The following is a 20851-nucleotide window of genomic DNA, read 5'->3' as shown; positions in this document are numbered from 1 at the left end:
GAACACAAAGCTTCACGCCGGTCGAATATGAAATGATGTTCTTGTATATTCCACATTATTATTATCTACTACGTTGTAAGACCTAAAGCCATTACATTTACAAATTTTTCCTTGTAACCATATTTTTTTATTTGGTTCTTTTTTGAACCACACATGCTGTCCAACATAAAAATCATTTTTACATCTAGCTGTACTATTGTAACACTTCTTATTTCTATGTGATGTTCTTTGGAACTGCTTTTCTACATTATTATTAAGCTTTGGCTCTAGATATTTATAGTTAACAATGGCTTTTGTTTTGATATTTCTGTTCATCATTAACTGACTAGGAGAAAAACTAGTACCAGAGACGGGAGAAGCCCTATACTGTAGCAGTGCTAATCTGAAGTCAGTTTTATCTTCATAACATTTAAGTAAAATTTTTTTAGCTATCTGAACCCCTTTTTCTGCCATTCCGTTTGACTGAGCATATCTTGGGCTAGTATATGTGAATGTGAAACCCCATTCACGAGCAAATTTATGGCACTCTCTGGAGTCGAACGGCACATGGTCTGAAACTACTTCATTAGGGATGCCCCAGTTACAAAAAACATCTGTAAGGCTGTTAATTATACATTTGGCACTTTTACTTGTTAATAACTTAATATCTAACCATTTAGAATAGTAATCATATACTACTAGATAACTTTTTGTTTTAAATTCCATTATATCTGTAGCTATTTTATTAAAAGGCAATTTAGGTACTTCATGAGGCAATAAGGGCTCTTTTACATTATTATTTTGGTAGGTTTGACATACAAAACATCTCCTTACATATGTGTCTAAGTGTTCATCAATTTTTGGCCAATAGTACATATTCCTGGCAGTTTGTTTCATTTTAGTTGTGCCAAGATGCCCTTCATGTAACATTTTCATAATATTTAAGCGTAATGTGGTAGGTATTATGATTCTATGATTTAAAAATACTAGGCCTTCATCTACAGTTATTTCAGATCTAAATTTATAATAATATTGTAAACTATCTGACACATGTTTTTTATCGGGCCATCCATTCTTAGTATATTCAATTAATTTAGAAAGTTCCGTATCATTATTAGATTCTGTAATTAATTCTTGTTTTTGCTCAGGAGTGCACTGTAAGTGACTCGCAAGTCCCACGCAATGGACCATTTCGTTAATGTATGGATCATCTGTTGTATTATCACACTGAATATATGCACGAGATAGTAAATCCGCTATGTACATGTATTTACCTTTTAAATATTTATATTCTATGTCATATTTCAGGAGTCTTAATTTCATTCTTTGAAGCCTAGGGGATGGGACTTCATGAATATGTTTTTTAAGCAACGACTCCAGTGGCTTATGATCATTTATAATTGTACATTTTTGTCCATAAATGTAGTAATGATATTTTTGAGTTGACCAACACACGCTAAGTAATTCTTTTTCGATTTGTGAAAAATTTTGTTCGGACGGAGTTAAACTCCTTGATGCAAAAGCCACCGGCTTTCCTTCTTGCATAAGGCAACAACCCAAACCATCTTTAGATGCATCACATTGTATCACTACTGGCAGTTTATGATTAAAATTTTGTAAGGTTGGAGCTTCTGTTAATTTCTTTTTAATAGTTTCAAAAACATCTTCATGAATTTTCGTCCATAACCAAGTCACATCTTTTTTTAACAATAATTGAAGCGATGATGCAATATTAGCCAGATTAGGAATAAACTTTCTTAAATAGTTTACCATACCAAGGAATATTTGCAGCTCTTTTTTATTAGTAGGGCTTTTCATATTAGTAATGGCATTTACTCTTTCTGGATCAATCTTCATGCCTTCTTCAGAAAAAATATGCCCAAAATATTTTACTTCTTTTAATTTGTACTGAAATTTATTTTTATTAAAACGTACATTGTGCTCTTTGGCCCGTTCAAAAACTTTATTTAATATTGCATCATGCTCTTCTTCAGTATCACCACATATTAATAAATCGTCACAGTACACAATGACACCCGGGATGTCACCAAAGGCAGTTTCACTGTACCTTTGGAAGACCTCCGGGGCTACAGAGATGCCAAAAGGGCACCTTAAAAATTTATAACATCCAAATGGGCTGTTAAAAGTGCACAAATCACTAGAATTTTCGGATAATTTAATATTATAGAACCCATCTGATAAGTCTAAGACTGAAAAGTATGTTTTGTTACACAATTTTGAAACTATTTCATCTAAAGTTGGTATTAGGCAATGTTCTCTAATTAATACTTTGTTTAAGTCTTTGGGATCAAGGCAAATCCTAAGTGAGCCATCTTTTTTTTCAATAATAACAAGGTTGCTTACAAAACTCCTAGGGTGTGCGACTTCGGCTATAACTTTGTGTTCCACCAGGATCCTCAGTTTCTCGGCAAGCCGACCCATCAGTGCATGCGGCACGCGGCGGGGGGGCCGCACTACTGGTTGAACTCCTGGCTGAATTCGCAACTCCAATGGTTCCTTGAATTCCCCGACACCCTGAAAAAGTTCCAAATTTAATTTAATAATGTTATTTTTGTTTGAGCTTAGAGCTTCATTAGTTAATGTATTAATTTCTTCTAATTTTAATAATCCTAATGTTATTAGGGACCTGAAACCTAAAATAGGACGGAGATTTTCTTTAATAATTACAAACTCAACATCAAAACTTTTTTCATCATTTTTAGAATAAGTCTTTAGAGTGATGGTACCTAATGGGAAAATTTTGCCACCATTGTAGACCTCAATTACTGACCTTGTCTCAGACAATCTGCTTTTAATATCATCATTGACAATTAATTTGAGATCTCTTAATGAAAGGACATTAATGCCAGCGCCTGTATCACACTTTAAAGATACCCTTTTGTTTTCGACTCTTAGCTTTTCCGTCCACTCATTCTTAGTAAAGTCTATGGAATAAACTAGTCATAAGTTGTGCACATTATTATTAGTGAAATTTGTATTCATTTCATGAACCTGTCTATTAGGCATACTGCATCCTACACTAAAATGATTATATTTTTTACATTTTGAGCAAATTTTTCCAAAAGCTGGGCAGTTCCTAGGCCCATGTTCTGTTTTACATTTTCTACATAAATAAAAGTTTTTGCTGTATTGATTGTTGCTATTGAAAGTCCTATTGTTATTCTCAAAGTACTTATCTTTCATATCTGAAGGCCGGTGAGATGAGGGCCTTGCTTGTACTGCATGCACCTCCGGGTTCTTCAGCGTCTTCATGTGTTCTTTGCAGAGTTCAGCAGAGCGGCATATGTCCACTGCCTTGTCCAGGGTCAGTTCTTTTACTTCCAGTAACTTCTGCTGTGTCCGCTGGTCCTTAATTCCGATGAGTATTCGATCTCGTAGCATCCTATCCTTCTCCTTGTAGTTGCAGTTTTCAGCAATTTTCCTGATGGCTGTGTAGAATGCATCGAAGGTTTCTCCGTCCTCTTGGTCCCGTTTGTTAAAATTGTAACTGTTAATCACCTCGTTTTGCTTTGGTTTGAAGTGGTCGTCGAACAATTCAATGATTTCGTCCAACTTCGTTTTCTCGTTAGTTTGCAGCACATTAAAATATAGTTCCTGCGCTTGCTGTCCGATGCAATTGAGAAGTATGGCAGCTTTTCTTGTTTCAGCTAGCCTTTCGAAGCCAGCGGCAATTAAAAATATGCGAAATGACTGTTTAAACCTCTGCCATTGCGGCCAACAGTTTCCTATGTCGTCTAGGTTTAAGCCCTGCGGCATTTTGTACTCGACCGCGCATGCCATGCTATCTACTTCGTTAGTTTCGTCATCAGACATTGTCGATTTTTCTTTTATTTTAACACAATTACCTTAATACTGAGATGTACCGGCCGGGGTCCGCAATGTGCCTTCTTAAGTTCTTATTTTAATCTCGTTAAATCTTCGTAATCGTTCTTCTCCGACTGCGCCATGTATTATTCTTGAATAAAACAACGTCTAGAGTCTTCAATGGTGGTGTATTTTATATAAATCCTTTACTTAAAAATATTAACATATTTTAGGAAAGGAGCGAGATGCAGTACGTGTAGCTGTCAATAGCGAAAAGTGTCGGGGTCAATGTCATAGCTGTCAGCGACTATTTTGTTAAGGCGGCGTCACACTCAATATATTAAGGTTGCTTTACACTCTGCTACAGAAACCGGACTAATCCCAACAAGGCCTAGTTTACCCTCTGGGTTGGAAGGGCAGATGGCAGTCGCTTTCGTAAAAATTAGTGCCTACGCCAAATCTTGGGATTAGTTGTCAAGCGGACCCCAGGCTCCCATGAGCCGTGGCAAAATGCCGGGACAACGCGAGGAAGAAGAAGAAGAGCAGGACGAGAATCCGAAGCCAGGCGACGCACAGAACTCGACGCTAAGCGTGACGAGCTCCGGCCAGACCACCTGGACATGACATTTAATGACGTCGGAGGGGTGCTGACCTGCAGTGGCAGCATAAATAAATAAATATTATAGGACATTATTACACAAATTGACTAAGTCCCACAGTAAGCTCAATAAGGCTTGTATTGAGGGTACTTAGACAACGATATATATAATATATAAATATTTATAAATACTTAAATACATAGAAAACACCCATGACTCAGGAACAAATATCCATGCTCATCACACGAATAAATGCCCTTACCAGGATTTGAACCCGGGACCATCAGCTTCGTAGGCAGGGTCACTACCCACTAGGCCAAACCGGTCGTCAAAGTTCCAATTTTATCACCTGACATTATGCCCGTCACTTTCGCACTTACATACTTGTCAGAAAGTGACAGGCATGGTGACAAATGATAAAGAGCCGACCATCTTAGCCCTACTGCAGTGAGTATGGCCGCACATTCAAGAAAATTGCTATTTTAACCGTGAAATATTGCATTTATGTACATAGTTGTCGTAAAGGAATCGAATGGTACCTTTTCTTATTAGAAGTAAAAAATAAATGAGACTTGTATTTTTTTTAAATCTCTATATGTTGTTTTAGATTCCACTTTTTTATAATGGATGGCTCATTTTCTATCCATTTAGCTAAACTCTGTTATAATATTCAACACGTATGAAGTACCCAATTATAGATTATGTTATTATACTTCAAATTATTAAAATTAAATATGTAAGTAACAAACTACCTAAAAAAAATGTATTGTATATTGCTATTATAAGTTAAGAAGTAAATATACCTAAATGTAATCTGAGTGTTAGCATGTAAGGTTTATCTGTTAGTGCTAATATTAAATAAATAAAAAAATTCACAACAACTAAAATTAATTAAATTAAATATATTACGTAGAGTTAAAGAAACTTACTTGGCAGAAATAACAAGTTTGTCCCAATGGCTCTTAATATCATCGTCTTCGGGCTGCTCCGCGATGTATAGACCGTCGAATTCGAGTCGACGCGCTATCTCTTTCTCGCGCTTGAAGATGGCTAGTGGTACCTGACAATGAAAAAAAAATCCAAAATAACTGCCTTGCTCTTTTGTTGAAATGTAGTGTCGAAAACGTTGTACAACGTTATATGGTCGAAGAGAATTAAAAATAGAAGTGGATTGTCAAAGAAAACTTTGTAGCCACGGTCAATTTACTGCCATCTTTCGACACATTATTAACTTTCGAGACGATGCCACCATACCATTGGCCTATGATCTAGTACAGGCATGTCAAACTCAATGTCGTAGGTGGGCCAAATGCATACAGATCGTGGGACCAGTGGGCCGCAAAACTCAGACATTAAGAAATAAAACAAAATGCGATTGAAGTACGAAAAGAAATGAGTATTTTTAATAATAAAATTTAAAACAAGTTACATTACAACTTCTTCCCAGAAATTTGACATCTTTTTTGTTTAGTTAAATTGTCTATTTGAGGAGTAATTTTATCAGCGGAAATCAATTTTAAAACTGAACCCAAGTGTGCATCGGTCAATCGTGATCTTGCGGGAGATTTGTTTCCTTTCATGAGGGAAAATAATTGCTCACACTTGTAGGTGCTTCCAAACATTGATATAATTTTACAAGGAAATTTCCGTATTTCTTGGTACTCAGCAGGTAAGAACTTGTAAAAATCGAGTGCACCAACACTGTCAAATTTTTGTTTTAAATGGGTCTGACACTGAATTTCAACGACTTCCATCTGCAAGTGAACGGGTACTTTTTCGACATCTACAGAGAAAAGTCCTGAAAACAACGAAAATTGGTCTTCTTGCAGTTTAAAGTCTTGAAAGCGCCTTTCAAATTCTTCTTGAAGGCTTTTGATTTTCCCTGTATATTTTTTGTACGAAATAGGATCACTTGTGCTTTCCTTAAAAGCCTTACAAGTCGGAAAATGCGACAAATTATTAACTTCCAACTGTTTTTCCCACAGCATCAACTTGCATTTGAAAGCTTTCACTTGATTATACATATCTGTTATCATTTGAAGTGGTCCTTGTAATTTGTTCTAGTGTGTTGATCTAGTAGATGGCGCGACTTTTAGATATTTAACAAATTTAACACATATCAGTGGAAGAATAAGGATTAAAGTCAAATGGTGTTCTAAAAGTTTTGATCATGTGTCGAAAGATGGCAGTAAATTTACTGTGGCTACAAAATTATCTTTGATATGGTCGAACATACTAGTATATTTACGCTGATTTAAACTTTCACAATTTTCACATATTTTTATTTACTTTAACGGGACTTAATCGTGTTATACTTAAGAGGGAAGTATGTCTCGTTCATACAAAAAGATAAAATGATTTTCAGTTTTAAATATTTTTCCATTCTTCATGCTTTTTTACTGACGCAATGAAAAACTAGGTTTATAGATTAACCTTTTTTTTTATTTGCACATAAAAATTCAAAGCGAAACCTATAAATCTAGAATATATTATGTGCGAAGCGATTGACATCAAATATAATAGAAACAGTTTTCTCGACAAATGGAAATTTCATAGAAAAAGAACCATCATTTCGTTAAGATCTCAATTCCCTCTTAAGATTTTAACATTACCTCCGACGTTTCGAGGACGACTAAAGTAGAGTTTCTATACTCTGTATCTTTAGGTATTTAAATAAAAGTAAACATGGCTCCTTAAGCCAGTTGAGGGTAGATGAAAACATTACATGGTCAAATAATATAGGTTAAAGTCAGGTCGTTCAGTCACAGATTCAGGCGGTTTTGTATTTGGTTGGTTAACCAATAAATGCTAAACTTCCCGAAAATTTAGAATTTGTTTACTTTTATTTAAATACCTAAGGATACAGAGTATATCTACGCGAGTTTTTCGAACTAATTGCACGTGGTCTTGTTTATCAACTTACAGAACCTTTTTATTTATATTTCATCGCTTCATTCTCGATATAATGTTTTAACAGGAATAAACTGAACTGTTAAAACATTATATCTTCGAATGAAGCGACTCATACGCAATAGTGATCGAACTTCACTTTAGGAAAGTCCGTTTAATCATCTAATATATTAGGTATGTGGTGTCGGATCATCACCCATGCCTTTAAGGTCCTTAACCATATCATGTAAATGTTGGCTGCATTGATCCGGTCTTCAAGCAAAGATCGGATCAGTAATCGAGCTGGCGCAAGTGAGGCATCCCGTTCAGTCCTTCATGAGTGAATGATGGCAGTATAAAACGCATGCACGATTCACTCTTTCACAAGCACACACGTCCACAAAATGACGTGGAATGACCTCCCCACATCGCTGGGGGCGCCGGCACAGCCTGACGGCAGACACGCCTCTCATACCTCCCCGCCCCCCGCCGCCTCTCATACCTCCCCGCCCCCCGCCCGCCTCTCATACCTCCCCGCCCCCCGCCCGCCTCTCATACCTCCCCGCCCCCCGCCCGCCTCTCATACCTCCCCGCCCCCCGCCCGCCTCTCATACCTTCCCGCCCCCCGCCCGCCTCTCATACCTCCCTGCCCCGCGCCCGCCTCTCATACCTCCCCGCCTCCCGCCCGCCTCTCTGTTGCTACCTGGTTCTATTTTCCTTTAAAATTCATTTGTAGTTTTAAATGTATGTAAAATGTATAATTGTTGGTGCAATAAAGAATATTTACTTACTTACTTACTTACTCCCGTGAGGGAGGTATCGAACGACATCCACTCCAGTCACGTTCTTTTCCCTGTCATCGCGGTCGAGTACCTACGTATAACCTACGCTTTTATTCTGCCCTGAGAATCGAGTTTTATAACCACGTAAGTCCTGCACGTGTACCGTATCTCTTCATTTTGGTATATGGGATGGAAAAGTTTTTTTTACTACGTCGGTGGCAAACAAGCATACGGCCTGCCTGATGGTAAGCAGTCTCCGTAACCTATGTACACCTGCAACTCTAGAGGAGCAACATGCGCGTTGCCGACCCTAACCCCACCCCCCTCGTTGAGCTCTGGCAACCTTACTCACCGGCAGGAACACAACACTATGAGTAGGGTCTAGTGTTATTTGGCTGCGGTTTTCTGTAAGGTGGAGGTACTTCCCCAGTTGGGCTCTGCTCTAGATCTGGAATGACATCTGCTGTGCTGTGCTCTACCACACAAGGCGAGATGACATTCACATTGCCCATACCTCTCTTTTGGACGTAGTTTAAGAACATACCCGGGTCCCGGGTAAGGTTTAGTTAAGCATTTCTGTCATATGAAAGCGGAGCTTAAGGATCAATGGATGCAGTTTCATGGAGGTTAGGCTATTGGATACATGTGATACAGTTTTCAGATAGCAGCGTATTTATATAATTTCGTACGTGGACTATTATTTGGTAACGTGCGTGTACTGTGCATATATTACCAACTTGTGCTACTATTTTGGACCCGGGTACGTCCTTAAACTACGTCCACAAGTGAGGTATGGGCAATGTGAATGTCATCTCGCTCTGTGTGGTAGGGCACAGCACAGCGGATGTCATTCCAGATCTATAGCAGAGCCCAACTGGGGTAGTACCTCCACCTTACAGAACACCGCAGCCAAATAACACTAGACCCTACTCATAGTGTTGTGTTCCTGCCGGTGAGTAAGATTGCCAGAGCTCAACGAGGGGTGGGAGGGGGTTAGGGTCGGCAACGCGCATGTAACTCCACTGGAGTTGCAGGCGTACATAGGCTACGGATACTGCTTACCATCAGGCGGGCCGTATGCTTGTTTGCCACCGACATAGTATAAAAAAATATATAAAGTCAAGAAGTAATTTCTTACCTTGAGATGATAATAACCTATGAGAATAGCTAATGAGACGATAGAATGCAGAACCGCGGCCGCCTTGATGACGTGCTCCATGTAGAAGAAGTCCTCGTCGATATGAACTATTTCTAGAGGATCCTCATCTTCGCCTGATTCGCCACTGCCTGTAAACAATATTTTTTTTTTTAAATTTAATTTATTTAGAACACAAACAGTCACATATACAAATGAATTTGAAGTACAATGTAGAGTACTTAACATACTTAAGAATCATAGACCTGGAGGTTCATTATTAAGTACATAATGTTAACATACATACTAACAGCATAAAGAAAATGAAATCATGAGCCATACTTAAATTCTATTTACTAGTCTTCAGAGGAGAAAAAAAATACAATAAGTAGTAATACAGTAAGCAGGTTTGACATTACTGTCTGTTTCATTAATTATCGGATCGGATATGATGTATTTTTTAAAGTAATTAATATTTGCTTTTAACAAATTTACGTCTATACTGCAACCAAAAAAAATATTAATAAATTTTTGGCAAAAATTTCATTTTTGGTACAAGCTTTTATCGCTGACTGTACTTTTTTTCCACAAGCAGCTAATACTCATCGAGACAATTCTAAAAACCCCAAACACAATTAGGTTATCTTGTTTTATCACAGAGTTCCTATGTCCACCTCTTGTCTCCATCATCAGATCATCTCGATGGTACCATAATATTGCATGACAATATGTATGCAAATTTTCAGCTTCATCGGAAACCGGGAAGTGGGTCTTTATCTTGCAAGATTTGATTACAAACAGACAACGGTCAGGTGAAAGTAAATAAAAGCTTGTAAAAAGTGCCCTTTAGTATCGCAGCTGAAATACATTGATGGTGCTGTACTGTGCTATATTTTTATGTGGTCAATTTACAAATCAGTTACCGCAGACCGCTGACTTAGATGTTGCTGGAAAATTCTCCAGAGTATTGTGTGTGTTGTCTTGTAATAATTTGAACATAATAGTCAATTTCGACAAATTCTGACAGACAATTCGCCATAGTTTATCTCTAGAAATGCGGTGTCATTATCAGAAAATTCTAACGAGTGTCATTCTTAAGTGACACCCTGATAAATGCGCCTAATTTTGTATCGCAGTGTCAGCGATTCGTCGATCCTGCGGCGGCATCATGGTTCCATTTTTATCACTTGTCATTATGCCCGTCACTTTCGCACTACATCCTTGTTAGAACGGGACAGGTATGGTGACAAATGATAAAGAGCCGACCATCTTAGCCTTACTGAACCACAAAAACGACATATTTTCGTAAGTAAAGTACAGTCAAAGAGAATTGCGTATTGTCAAAGTAAATTTTGTAGTCAACCAAATTTACTGCCATCTTTCGACACAGGAATAAAACTCTTAGAATGACATATGGCTTGACCCATGTTATTTCACTGAAATGTGTTTAATATCAAACGGTGTCGCCATCTACTCGAGTATAAGCCAAAGGTATTTCGCCATTTATTTGAGGATACCTACAATTTTCTTGATTTTTCGAGGCACGTTTTTTTCTGAAACTTTATTTATCTTATAAGGAGTTTTATATATCTTTAGTACAGTCAATATCAAAAGTGCAAAGACTTTTAATAATAATCAAACGCCACAGTATAGAGTATTTGTTGGAATGCTACTTACCATCTCCACTGCCGGAGCCAGCCCCCGAGCCCGAGCCGCTGACGATGTCTCCGAGACCAGAACCCTCGTCGTCACCCTCCAGCGTCGATACCTTACGGACAAAAAAAAATAGTGTAAAAGTTTTTCTTAGTATTACAGCGCCTGAGAACGACGTCGGAGGGATCCCGAAAATCTGTTGTTGTTCTATGGTATCCCAGAGCTTCAGCAGGCGTATTATGGATAGTTTTATCCACGTGACAAAATCATCAGAAATCAGAAATCATAGCATTTATTCGTGATAAACTATGACATACAAAAGTATAACAACATAACAAAAGAAAGAAACATAGAATAAATAAATAGTTTACCACGAAATGGTCCCGCCTCAGCATAAATGTTAACTCAAAAGTCAGCGCTGATCTTCCGGCGCGACCATTTGTGGGTCACGAACGCAGCTGTACGACACGGCATAAAACTGAACGCGGCTTTGCGGCGGCGAAAGGGCGGCGATCAACGCCATCTAGTCTGCTGGTGAGACGTCATTATGAGAAAAGAGGCCATGTCGTACGCGTGCTGGTAGATACAGGGGGCCTACCGCGAAAACCGAAATTCGCAAATTGCGGGGATCTTTCTCTTTTACTCTCACTAACACGTAATTAGAGTGACAGAGAAAAATAACAGTCTCTTTTTAATTACGCGGGATTGAAAGTGATGGACACCGTTTTATCATGCTATCACGAAGACAAGAACGACCATTATATCCGCGCAGAAGGTCATTGTAAATTCGGGCTAAGTCACCCCTTTTTAGGGTTCCGTAGCCAAATGGCATAAAACGGAACCCTTATAGTTTCTTTTTTTTTTTTCTTTATTTAGAAACAAACAGTCTCTTATATTGATAAATTGTTACAATATAGGGTAATAGACTTATAGACCTACAGTTTCCTTAAATATAGTATGAAAACTTTTTTTTTTTTTTTATATAACCTAAATACATATAATTACTAAACTAAACCTGAAATTCTAAGTTGCCAAAACGAAGTTACAAATAATGCTCGTACATCCTAACAAAAATAAAAACAAAGATGAAATACATTGCAATAACAGTAATAACAAACAATAATTGCAATTAAATTAAAGTTAGCTATCTAATTTAAGTCCATTAATACATTTCAATGTAAGTTGTTTGAAACTACCGAACTTTTCACTGAAAATATCTACATTTTGAAACTTATCATCATACATCCTGCATGCTCTTCTAATGAAACCGTTTCTCGCATATGCGGTTCGACTACGAGGAATATAAAAGAGGTTCTTCTTTCTACATGCTCGCTCACAACGCCGGGGTACTCTAAATGAAACAGATTTTAATAACTCAGGGGCGTCGATGATGTTGTTAATGTTTCGCCATGTCCGTCTGTCTGTCTGTCTGTCCGAGGCTTTGCTCCGTGGTCGTTAGTGCTAGAAAGCTGAAATTTGGCATGGATATATAAATCAATAAAGCCGACAAAGACGTACAATAAAATCAAAATTTTTTTTAGGGTTCCTCCCCTACACTTAAAGTGAGGGTGAAATTTTTTTTTCGCTTCAACCCTAGAGTGTGGGGTATCGTTGGATAGGTCTTTCAAAACTAATAGGGGTTTTCAAGAAACATTTTTTGATAAAGTGAATATATTCGGAGATAATCGCCCCGAAAGAAAAAAAATGTGTCCCCCCCCCCTCTAACTTTTGAACCATAGGTCCAAAAATCATGAAAAAAAATCGTGGAAGTAGAGCTTAAGAAAGACATTAAATGAAAACTTTAGCAGACATGATCAGTTTAGCTGTTTTTGAGTTATCGCAAAAAGTTTTCCCTTCATAGTAAAAAGACTTACTTTAATTAGGTACTGATTATGCAAATTTGCCTATTTGTTTAACTCGGGTGAAAGGTACCGTTTCATCCCTTGGTTAACAATTTACTATACTTTAAGCTCCAGTTTAGCTTATTGTGACGGAAGAGTACCTAACTACGGAACCCTACACTGAGCGTGGCCCGACATGCTCTTGGCCGGTTATTTTTATAACTTACTAACCTTATAGAAGAGCAGTACGAAGTTGATACAGAAGGCCAGGATGAGCGCGCAATACTTCAAGTTGTAGAAATTCCTCGCAAGGAAAGAAACAGCTCGCTTGGTGTATTGGGAGATGTCCACTTGAGACACGGCCGACTGGGTCGGCGCTTGTACGGCCTGTAGGGAAAAAGTATTAGCTATTTCAGACACATTATCCATATCATAGGTTAGTAACAATATAACTACACAATAATGTTAGATACTTAAGGCTAAAATAAGGGCTAAAAATAATTTATTATCCGAACTGCGCACTTGCACAGTCTAGATTGCCCGCTGTCACTGGACATGTAAATTCATCTAGTAGTGCTGAAACAGGCAATCTAGCCTGCTGGCTATAAGTTATACCCACAGTATATAATTATATTAATGATTGTTACATTATTAATTTTTATTTAATATTTATTCGTAAATAATTGACATGTAATTTATAAAATTATACAATAAATGATTATGATTTGCACATACAATGACATGAGGTAGATCTAGGGCTGAACTTAGTTTATATTGGACCCGGGTAAGTCCTTAAGGGCGGGTTTAGGGTCGGCAACGCGCATGTAACTCCTCTGGAGTTGCAGGCGTACATAGGCTACGGAGACTGCTTACCATCAGGCGGGCCGTATGCTTGTTTTCCACCAACGTAGTATAAAAAAAATTCCTCCACCTTATAAAACAACCAAAATACAGCAAAAACTAATTTTGTATAAAAATCTTAAATTCGCTATATTTTTTTAACTATACACTATTTTTTTGTATATATAATAAACTAATTACAGTCCTAAATATACCTTATCCTATTGTAAGTACCTACACAGTTTTCGAGAAATCTAGCTAGTCGTTTTAAAATGAGAGCATAACTACGTTTACAGTACACATGGTACATGGTCAGCGTCATATACTTCGTAGCAGTCAAAGTGGCCAAATAGTTCGGTACACCATACTAAATATATGGTGTACCGAACTATTTGGCTACTTTGGTTGCTACAAAGTATTTGACGCTGACTGTACTACTTTACCGCACTAGTGCGAAAGTTAGCATATTACGTTACAGTGTCGAACATTTAAAGGGCCATATGTACTGTTAAACGTTGTACGATACATGTGCGAAAAGGTAATTATCAACTCGTGTCGATTTAAAACACTCCATTCGGCCGTGTTTTAATTTATCGCCACCCGTTTCGAATTTCTTATTTTTCGCACTTGTATCGTAATGTACTATTGTATGGAGAAACGAGCTTAACCCATAATCCACTAATAAAATCTTATATGCGCAAAAAAATCGTCTTGAGCCACTTTTATATCATGCTTTTCACTTTAATTTAACGTTACCTTTCCCGTCTCGCTTTTGCACGTTAAAGTACAAAAAAATATTGACATAATATGCAAAAAAGATTTTCGGAAGCATTACCTTCTTAATACGAAAACATCTTCTCTCAGATCCTGGCTGCATTGAAGCAAATAATAATGTTACTAAACTAAAATCTACTCTAAGACTAAGCTAAAGCGTCATAAACAAATAATAAGTCATACTCATTCAACTGTTTGAAGTTCAATACTTTTCATCACACTTGCCGGATGACATCACATCACACATCTTATTTCATGCAGGTGTGCTGAAGGACAAAGGCCTATTTGTTCCCACGGGAGTTATGGATTGTGAAAAAAAAAGCTATAACTTCCTGGAGTTCTAGCTTTTTTCTTTAATTAGGTCACTTATTTATACAAACCAATTAGCATAAATGAGTTTTACTTTTAAAATACTGACGTTTATTATTTATTTAGTTATTTAATCTTTATTGCACAATACATGAAGGTACAAATGGCGGACTTAATGCCTTAAGGCATTCTCTACCAGTCAACCAATGGGTCAATTTAATATTTTTGTTTATGTTTAAAATTACTTAATTTGATTAATTTAACAGCCGATTAAAATATTTGTACATAATTTTGAATCGTGGCTGAATGCCGAATAGGTCTGTGCCTCGCTGCCTAACCTGTCAAGAAATTACAAAATGGCGGACGAATGTTTGATATGTCACCGTATTTAAGAATTATTTCGCTTAAAATTTAGTTTTTTCGCAAGTGTGATGAAAAACATTGTGTGTAACTCCGGGGGTAAGAATATTGCAAACTCAGGTCTTTACCACCCTCGTATCCAAAATTTCACTTACCACCCTTGTTGCACAATGTACTATAGTTTGTATTTTGTATGAGCCGTTCCACCAACATGAAAAGTCAGAGGTCATAGCTTGATGATGTGTAAAGCGAATTATCATCGCCAATGATGGTGGTGAAATATGAGGCAGCTTTAAATAGATAAATAAAAAAAGAAATATATAGACCCAGAAGTCCATATATGGTTAGTAAAATTAACGTAAAAGCTATTTACAGAGATTATGTCAGTGAGACCTACATGACAGGTCAAAATATATCTGACCTGCTCCATCCAATGCCACATTATGGGGCGGCTAAATCTGTCCGCTATCACCTTCAGAATGATGTTTCGACTTTCCCTTACGCGACCCATTAGCGACGTGATTTTTTTACGCATTATCGCCTGAAAATCATCCATGAGCGCTCGGGCGAACAATGCAATCTTGGGCTTTGCAATGGCCACCTGATAATCATTTTAACTTGAAGAAAACTCATGGACATGTGCATTCTCCCCATCCTCACCTACGGAGCACAGACTTGGTCTTTGACAAAAGTTCAAAAAACCAAACTCAAGGTTTGTCAGCGAGCTATGGAGCGTAGTATTCTGAGCGTGAAGTTAACTGATCCCATTAAAAATACAATACCACGCTCCAAAACTGGAGTAACTGATGTAGCTGAAACTGCCGCTCAGCTCAAATGGGACTGGGCAGGGCACGTCTGCCGTACGCCGGATGACCTGTGGGCCAAAACAGCCACCTGTTGGGTCCCCAGGCTTTTTCTTTTTTTTAATACGGTGCTCCTCCAACATGGGTCCCCAGGTTGTAGGGCGGCACGGTAGACCTCGTCGGAGACGGCGGTACGAACTTGACGCCTTTGACAGAGACTGGTGGGAGACTTCCGAGGATAGGGACAAAAGAAAAAAAAATAAGCTTGTGCAGATGTTGTACCTTTTTGCTCTCAGCTTCGATGGCGGACATAGCGGCTTGTTGCGCGGCTTGAGCTTCCAATCGCTCCTGCGCTTGCTTCTTCGCTTGTTCTCCACTGAAACATCAATTTAAAAATTCTTACTATCGTACGAACAGAAAGTTAGGTAGTTATATTACAATTTGGTGTTAAAACCAGGATATCGATACCATATCATAGTACACACTCGTGCTATAAAAAGTCGGCCAAGAGCATGTCCGGCCATGATCAGTGTAGAGTTTCGTAGTTACCATTCTACCAGAACAGGCCAAACGGGGGCTATTATATTACCATTCTGTCAGAACAGGGCAAACGGGGGCTATTATATTACTATTCTGTCAGAACAGGCCAAACTGGGGCTATTATATTACCATTCTGTCAGAACAGGCCAAACGGGGGCTATTAATTAGTAAGTTTTGCAAGCATAAGGGAGTATCTTCGCAGTATGCTTTGTATATACGTCTTTTTACTAAGAAGAGAAGATTTTTTGCAATAACTCAAAAACGGCTGGACCGATCATGTCCGGTATAGTTTTCATTTAAAGTACCTATTTACTAAGCTTTTGTTTCATGATTTTTTTCATATTTTTGGATCCATGGTTCAGCAGTTAGAGGGAGCGGACACATTTTTTTTCTTTCGGAGTGATTATTTCCGTAAATCTTAACTTTATCAAAAAATATTTTGGAGACTCTTATTCGTAATATCTATGCAGCGATACTATATACTATTGGGTGAAAGCAAAAAAAAAAAAATATCAATTTGTATGAGAGGTACCCAAAAAAACTTTTTTGTATTTTTCATTTTACCGTTCTGTTTCCATGCATGATTTATGTATTCATGCCAAATTGCCGCTTTCTAGCACTAACGATCACGGAGCAAAGCCGCGGACGGACAGATGGCCATGGCGAAATTATAAGGGTTTCGAGGTGATTACGAAACCCTAATTATGGGCTTATAATTACGGGGCGTCACTGCTAAATGGCACCCTTAGCCAGTCGGTGTAAACTTAAAACGTGTTCGAGGGCCACGAAATGCACACTCAGACCGTCCGAGGCGTACGGCGGTACGGTACGGTACCACCCGTGGCTGGGGTATTAGGAACATTATATTTACAAAACAAACTTTTTAAATATATTATTTAGAATTCGATGACATTTAATTGATTTATTTTCCTTTAATTTTTATATCTTTTATTATTATTTTTGTTAATAATCTGACACTGTATGATTAATAATGTATTTTTAATGATTTATTTTACTAATAATGATCGAAAATGTATCACGTGTTAATCTTATCTTTATAATGTGTTGAAATAAATATGAATATGAATATGAATATTTACCCGAGCAGGTCAATCAAAGATGGCGGCTGTTGTTCCTCAGAGTGCTCCACGGCCTCGTCGGGTGAAGCTTCTGCTTCCTCGCCGGAAGATGGCGTCGATGTGGTCGGGGACTCGTGCGGTTTCACTTGGATTCTGGAAAAAAAGTTATTTTAGTACATTGAAGATATAAAAATTGAGAAATTAACAGAAATAAGTGATAAAATAGCTTTTACTAGCGCTAAGCGTCGGTACCGTGACTCAAGAATAGTTGAAATTGTCCAAAGCAAACGCAATATGATTTCAAAGGAATATATAAATCGGGCTAATTAATAGTTTACGAAATTAAAATCTTAACAGCTTCAATAAATAATAAAGTTCCTTACTTCAACCCTTTTCTTAGCATCTTACAAGACTATCCTCTTTTTTTCTTGTCCTATTAGCTGCAAGCGAGGCTAGTACTCACATTATATTTCAATTGAAAAGGGTTAGCTTAAGGCAAACTTACATAAATCAACTTATAAGAATAGTAATCCTATTACCAACAGTTGTATAATATAAAAAAAAACCGCCAATGGAGGGTTCCGTATAAATTTAACAATTTTTTTTTTACAAATTTATAGTTTTTTCAGATTTTACCCTATACTTATAGTGTAAGAGTTGTAAGACGATATTACTTGCCAAATATAATTCTAGGTCAACGGGAAGTACCTTAAGATTATGATGCCCTTGAGAGTGTCGAAATAAACGTTTTTTGCGGCATAAACGGCCGTATCTTTTTTTTACGTTAACGGAGATGTTTGATTTTTTCACAGCTTTAAGGGACTGTATGGTTATAACTTCAACTTGATACCTCTACGCGTTCCCAAGATAAAGGGTCTTGACAGACCGACAGACAGACATACGGACGGAAAACAAAGTGATCCAATAAGGCTTCCTTTTCTTTTGATGACCGGTTTTGGCCTAGTGGGTAGTGACCCTGCCTACGAAGCTGATGGTCCCGGGTTCAAATCCTGGTAAGGGCAGTTGTTCGTGTGATGAGCATGGATATTTGTTCCTGAGTCATGGGTGTTTTCTATGTATTTAAGTATTTATTAATATTTATATATTATATATATCGTTGTCTAAGTACCCTCAACACAAGCCTTATAGAGCTTACTGTGGGACTTAGTCAATTAGTGAAATAATGTCCTATAATATTTATTTATTTATTATTTATTCCTTTCTTTCTTCCTTTGACGACCGGTTTGGCCTAGTGGGTAGACTTTAGTCAATTTGTGTAATAATGTCCTATAATATTTATTTATAAAAAAAGGCTTCCGTTTTTCCTTTTGAGGTATGAAACCATAAAAAAGTATAGTAAAGTTCAAGTATACTCACTGGCCATTGTCTTCTTTAGAAATATCCAAACCGAATGCAGAGACCTGCATTTGGCCCGTGTCATCCGCCGCCGGCAGCGCTGGCAGCAACCTTGATGGACCTGATACGGCAGATGATGTTAACAATATGTACGTGATTGAGTGGAAGAGAGGATGTACTTAGAATCGGTAGAAACTCTTGTACTTATGAGCAGTGATCGGAACTATGGGAGGATCGGAACTATCGGAACTACGGAACTATGAGACTATGGGAGTAAAACTTTAACAAAACTTGTTAAGCGGACGTAAAATAGTGCATACAGCCCTAAAAATATTCATGTCCATAGGGATAGGAATAGTATAGTACTTACAGCCATAAAAATATTTACATTCATAGATATTCGAATATGTTTAAGGCTATAAGCACTTTTTTTACGTCCGCTTGATAAGTTTTGTTAAAGTTTTACTCCCATAGTTCCGATCACTGCTTATGAGTAGGAATGAGAAAAACTTGAGACTTAAGAGAATTTACGCGTAAAATACTTTCGTATCGAGATTTTTTTTTTTGTTTTTTGGAGCATAAATAACTAAAAACCCGAATCCAAAACTCAAAACGATTAAAGACAACTGGTTTTTAAAAGTGTTTCAAATAAAAGTTCCTCCAGAAAGGACTTCAATTTCTTTTGAATCAATTCTATTAAGTACCTATTAGTAGAGTAAGTATTAAAAATGGAGGCATTTTATATGAAGTAGCAAGTCCAAAAACATTCCTAAGTTGTAGGGAAAATTTAATATACTTTACAGTACATATGGTGCTACTTTACCGCATTAGTGCGCAAATTAGCATATTACGTTACTGTGCCAAACATTTAAAGGGCCATATCTACTGTAAAACGTACGATACATGTGCGAATAGATAATTCGCAACTCGTGTCGATTTTAAACACTCCCTTCGGTCGTGTTTTAATTTATCGCCACTCGTTTCGAATTTCCTATTTTTCGCACTTGTATCGTAAAGTACTTATTGGGTGTAATCTTATAAAACAAGTAGTAATTACTTGAACTGAAATTCTTTGTCTTAGGCTCGATAGTGTGACTCGTTTTTTTTTAAATATTACATATGTAATCAAAAATTTGCTTGTATGAATTGGATATTTAAGGGGGATTCTTAATTTTGAAAAAAATATAAGTAATTTTATATTTCATGCAAAAAATTAGAAAGAAGAGGAGAGATAAAATCTTAAGTATTTCCCAATATTTTTAGTTTTATTCGCCAATGAGTTTAGTAGAATCCAAGAAATAATGTAAGTAGTAATTAAAATTATTCCAATTAGCTTCATAACAACAAATAAATAAACAACAACATGTATGTGCAACATCAAAAATACATACGAAATTATTACCTGTTAACGCTCAAAAGCAGATTTATATTGTTACAAAAATATAAACATACTTATTATTTGTTATTAATATTAGACCGAATTATTCAGAATTTAGAAGAAATACCAATTTTGTTAAACTGTTATATCTGCGTTTGGCGATTTAGTACGGTTTTGGAAGACGTTCGATCACTATATAATTTATACATATCTTATATATTCCCATAGATTCTAAGAAATCTTATAATAAAAACTAAAAACATAACATTAACATTTTAGGTTATTGTATTTTAATGTGATATTGTAAACTTGTAATTTGTAATATGGGTACATTGCCTGAAATAAATATTATATTATTATTATTATTATATGTCTTTCCCATCACGGAACAATGGTGTTAAAACATGCTACTAAACTTGACAGTAAAATGCTAAGACATTTCAATATGAAATAATTTTTGTTTTATTTAAATTATTGGTTCAATTTAGAAAATGGCTGTTTCAAATTGTATTCTAAATTCTGTTCGACGATTCAAATGAGATTATTTGGAAAATTAAAATTCGATAATTGTCCACTAAAGTATTTTGTTTTTACCTTACATTATTTTTTTGTAACAAGAACCTAGATAGCGTAATGAAATGTGAATGTATATGTTCTTAATATTAATTTATGTTTCTTAAAAGACATCTGTACAATTTTTTATTCTAAA

At 36.8% G+C, this 20851-nt stretch overlaps 2 protein-coding genes across 6 annotated transcripts in view; one reads left to right on the top strand and one right to left on the bottom strand.

The window, feature by feature from the left end:
* The window catches only part of LOC133531045 (uncharacterized), a 452747-nt gene that overhangs the window by 16438 nt on the left and 415458 nt on the right, over nt 1-20851 (top strand). The window lies entirely within an intron of this gene.
* Nucleotides 1-20851, bottom strand: part of LOC133531030 (ryanodine receptor) — a 212481-nt gene that overhangs the window by 10213 nt on the left and 181417 nt on the right. For all 5 annotated transcript variants that reach the window (XM_061869105.1, XM_061869106.1, XM_061869107.1 and 2 more), the window contains 7 exons: nt 18786-18885; nt 17430-17561; nt 16072-16165; nt 12935-13090; nt 10887-10977; nt 9213-9361; nt 5333-5463 (listed from right to left, as the gene is read on the bottom strand). In XM_061869105.1, the coding sequence (XP_061725089.1) occupies nt 5333-5463; nt 9213-9361; nt 10887-10977; nt 12935-13090; nt 16072-16165; nt 17430-17561; nt 18786-18885 (853 nt within the window). The remainder of the gene's footprint in view (nt 1-5332; nt 5464-9212; nt 9362-10886; nt 10978-12934; nt 13091-16071; nt 16166-17429; nt 17562-18785; nt 18886-20851) is intronic.

The sequence above is a fragment of the Cydia pomonella genome, chromosome 24 (assembly GCF_033807575.1).
Source record: "Cydia pomonella isolate Wapato2018A chromosome 24, ilCydPomo1, whole genome shotgun sequence".
In the NCBI taxonomy this organism is placed as follows: domain Eukaryota; kingdom Metazoa; phylum Arthropoda; class Insecta; order Lepidoptera; family Tortricidae; genus Cydia; species Cydia pomonella.
Note: the sequence above shows the minus strand (reverse complement) of the source record. Positions and strands in the feature narration are given on the sequence as shown.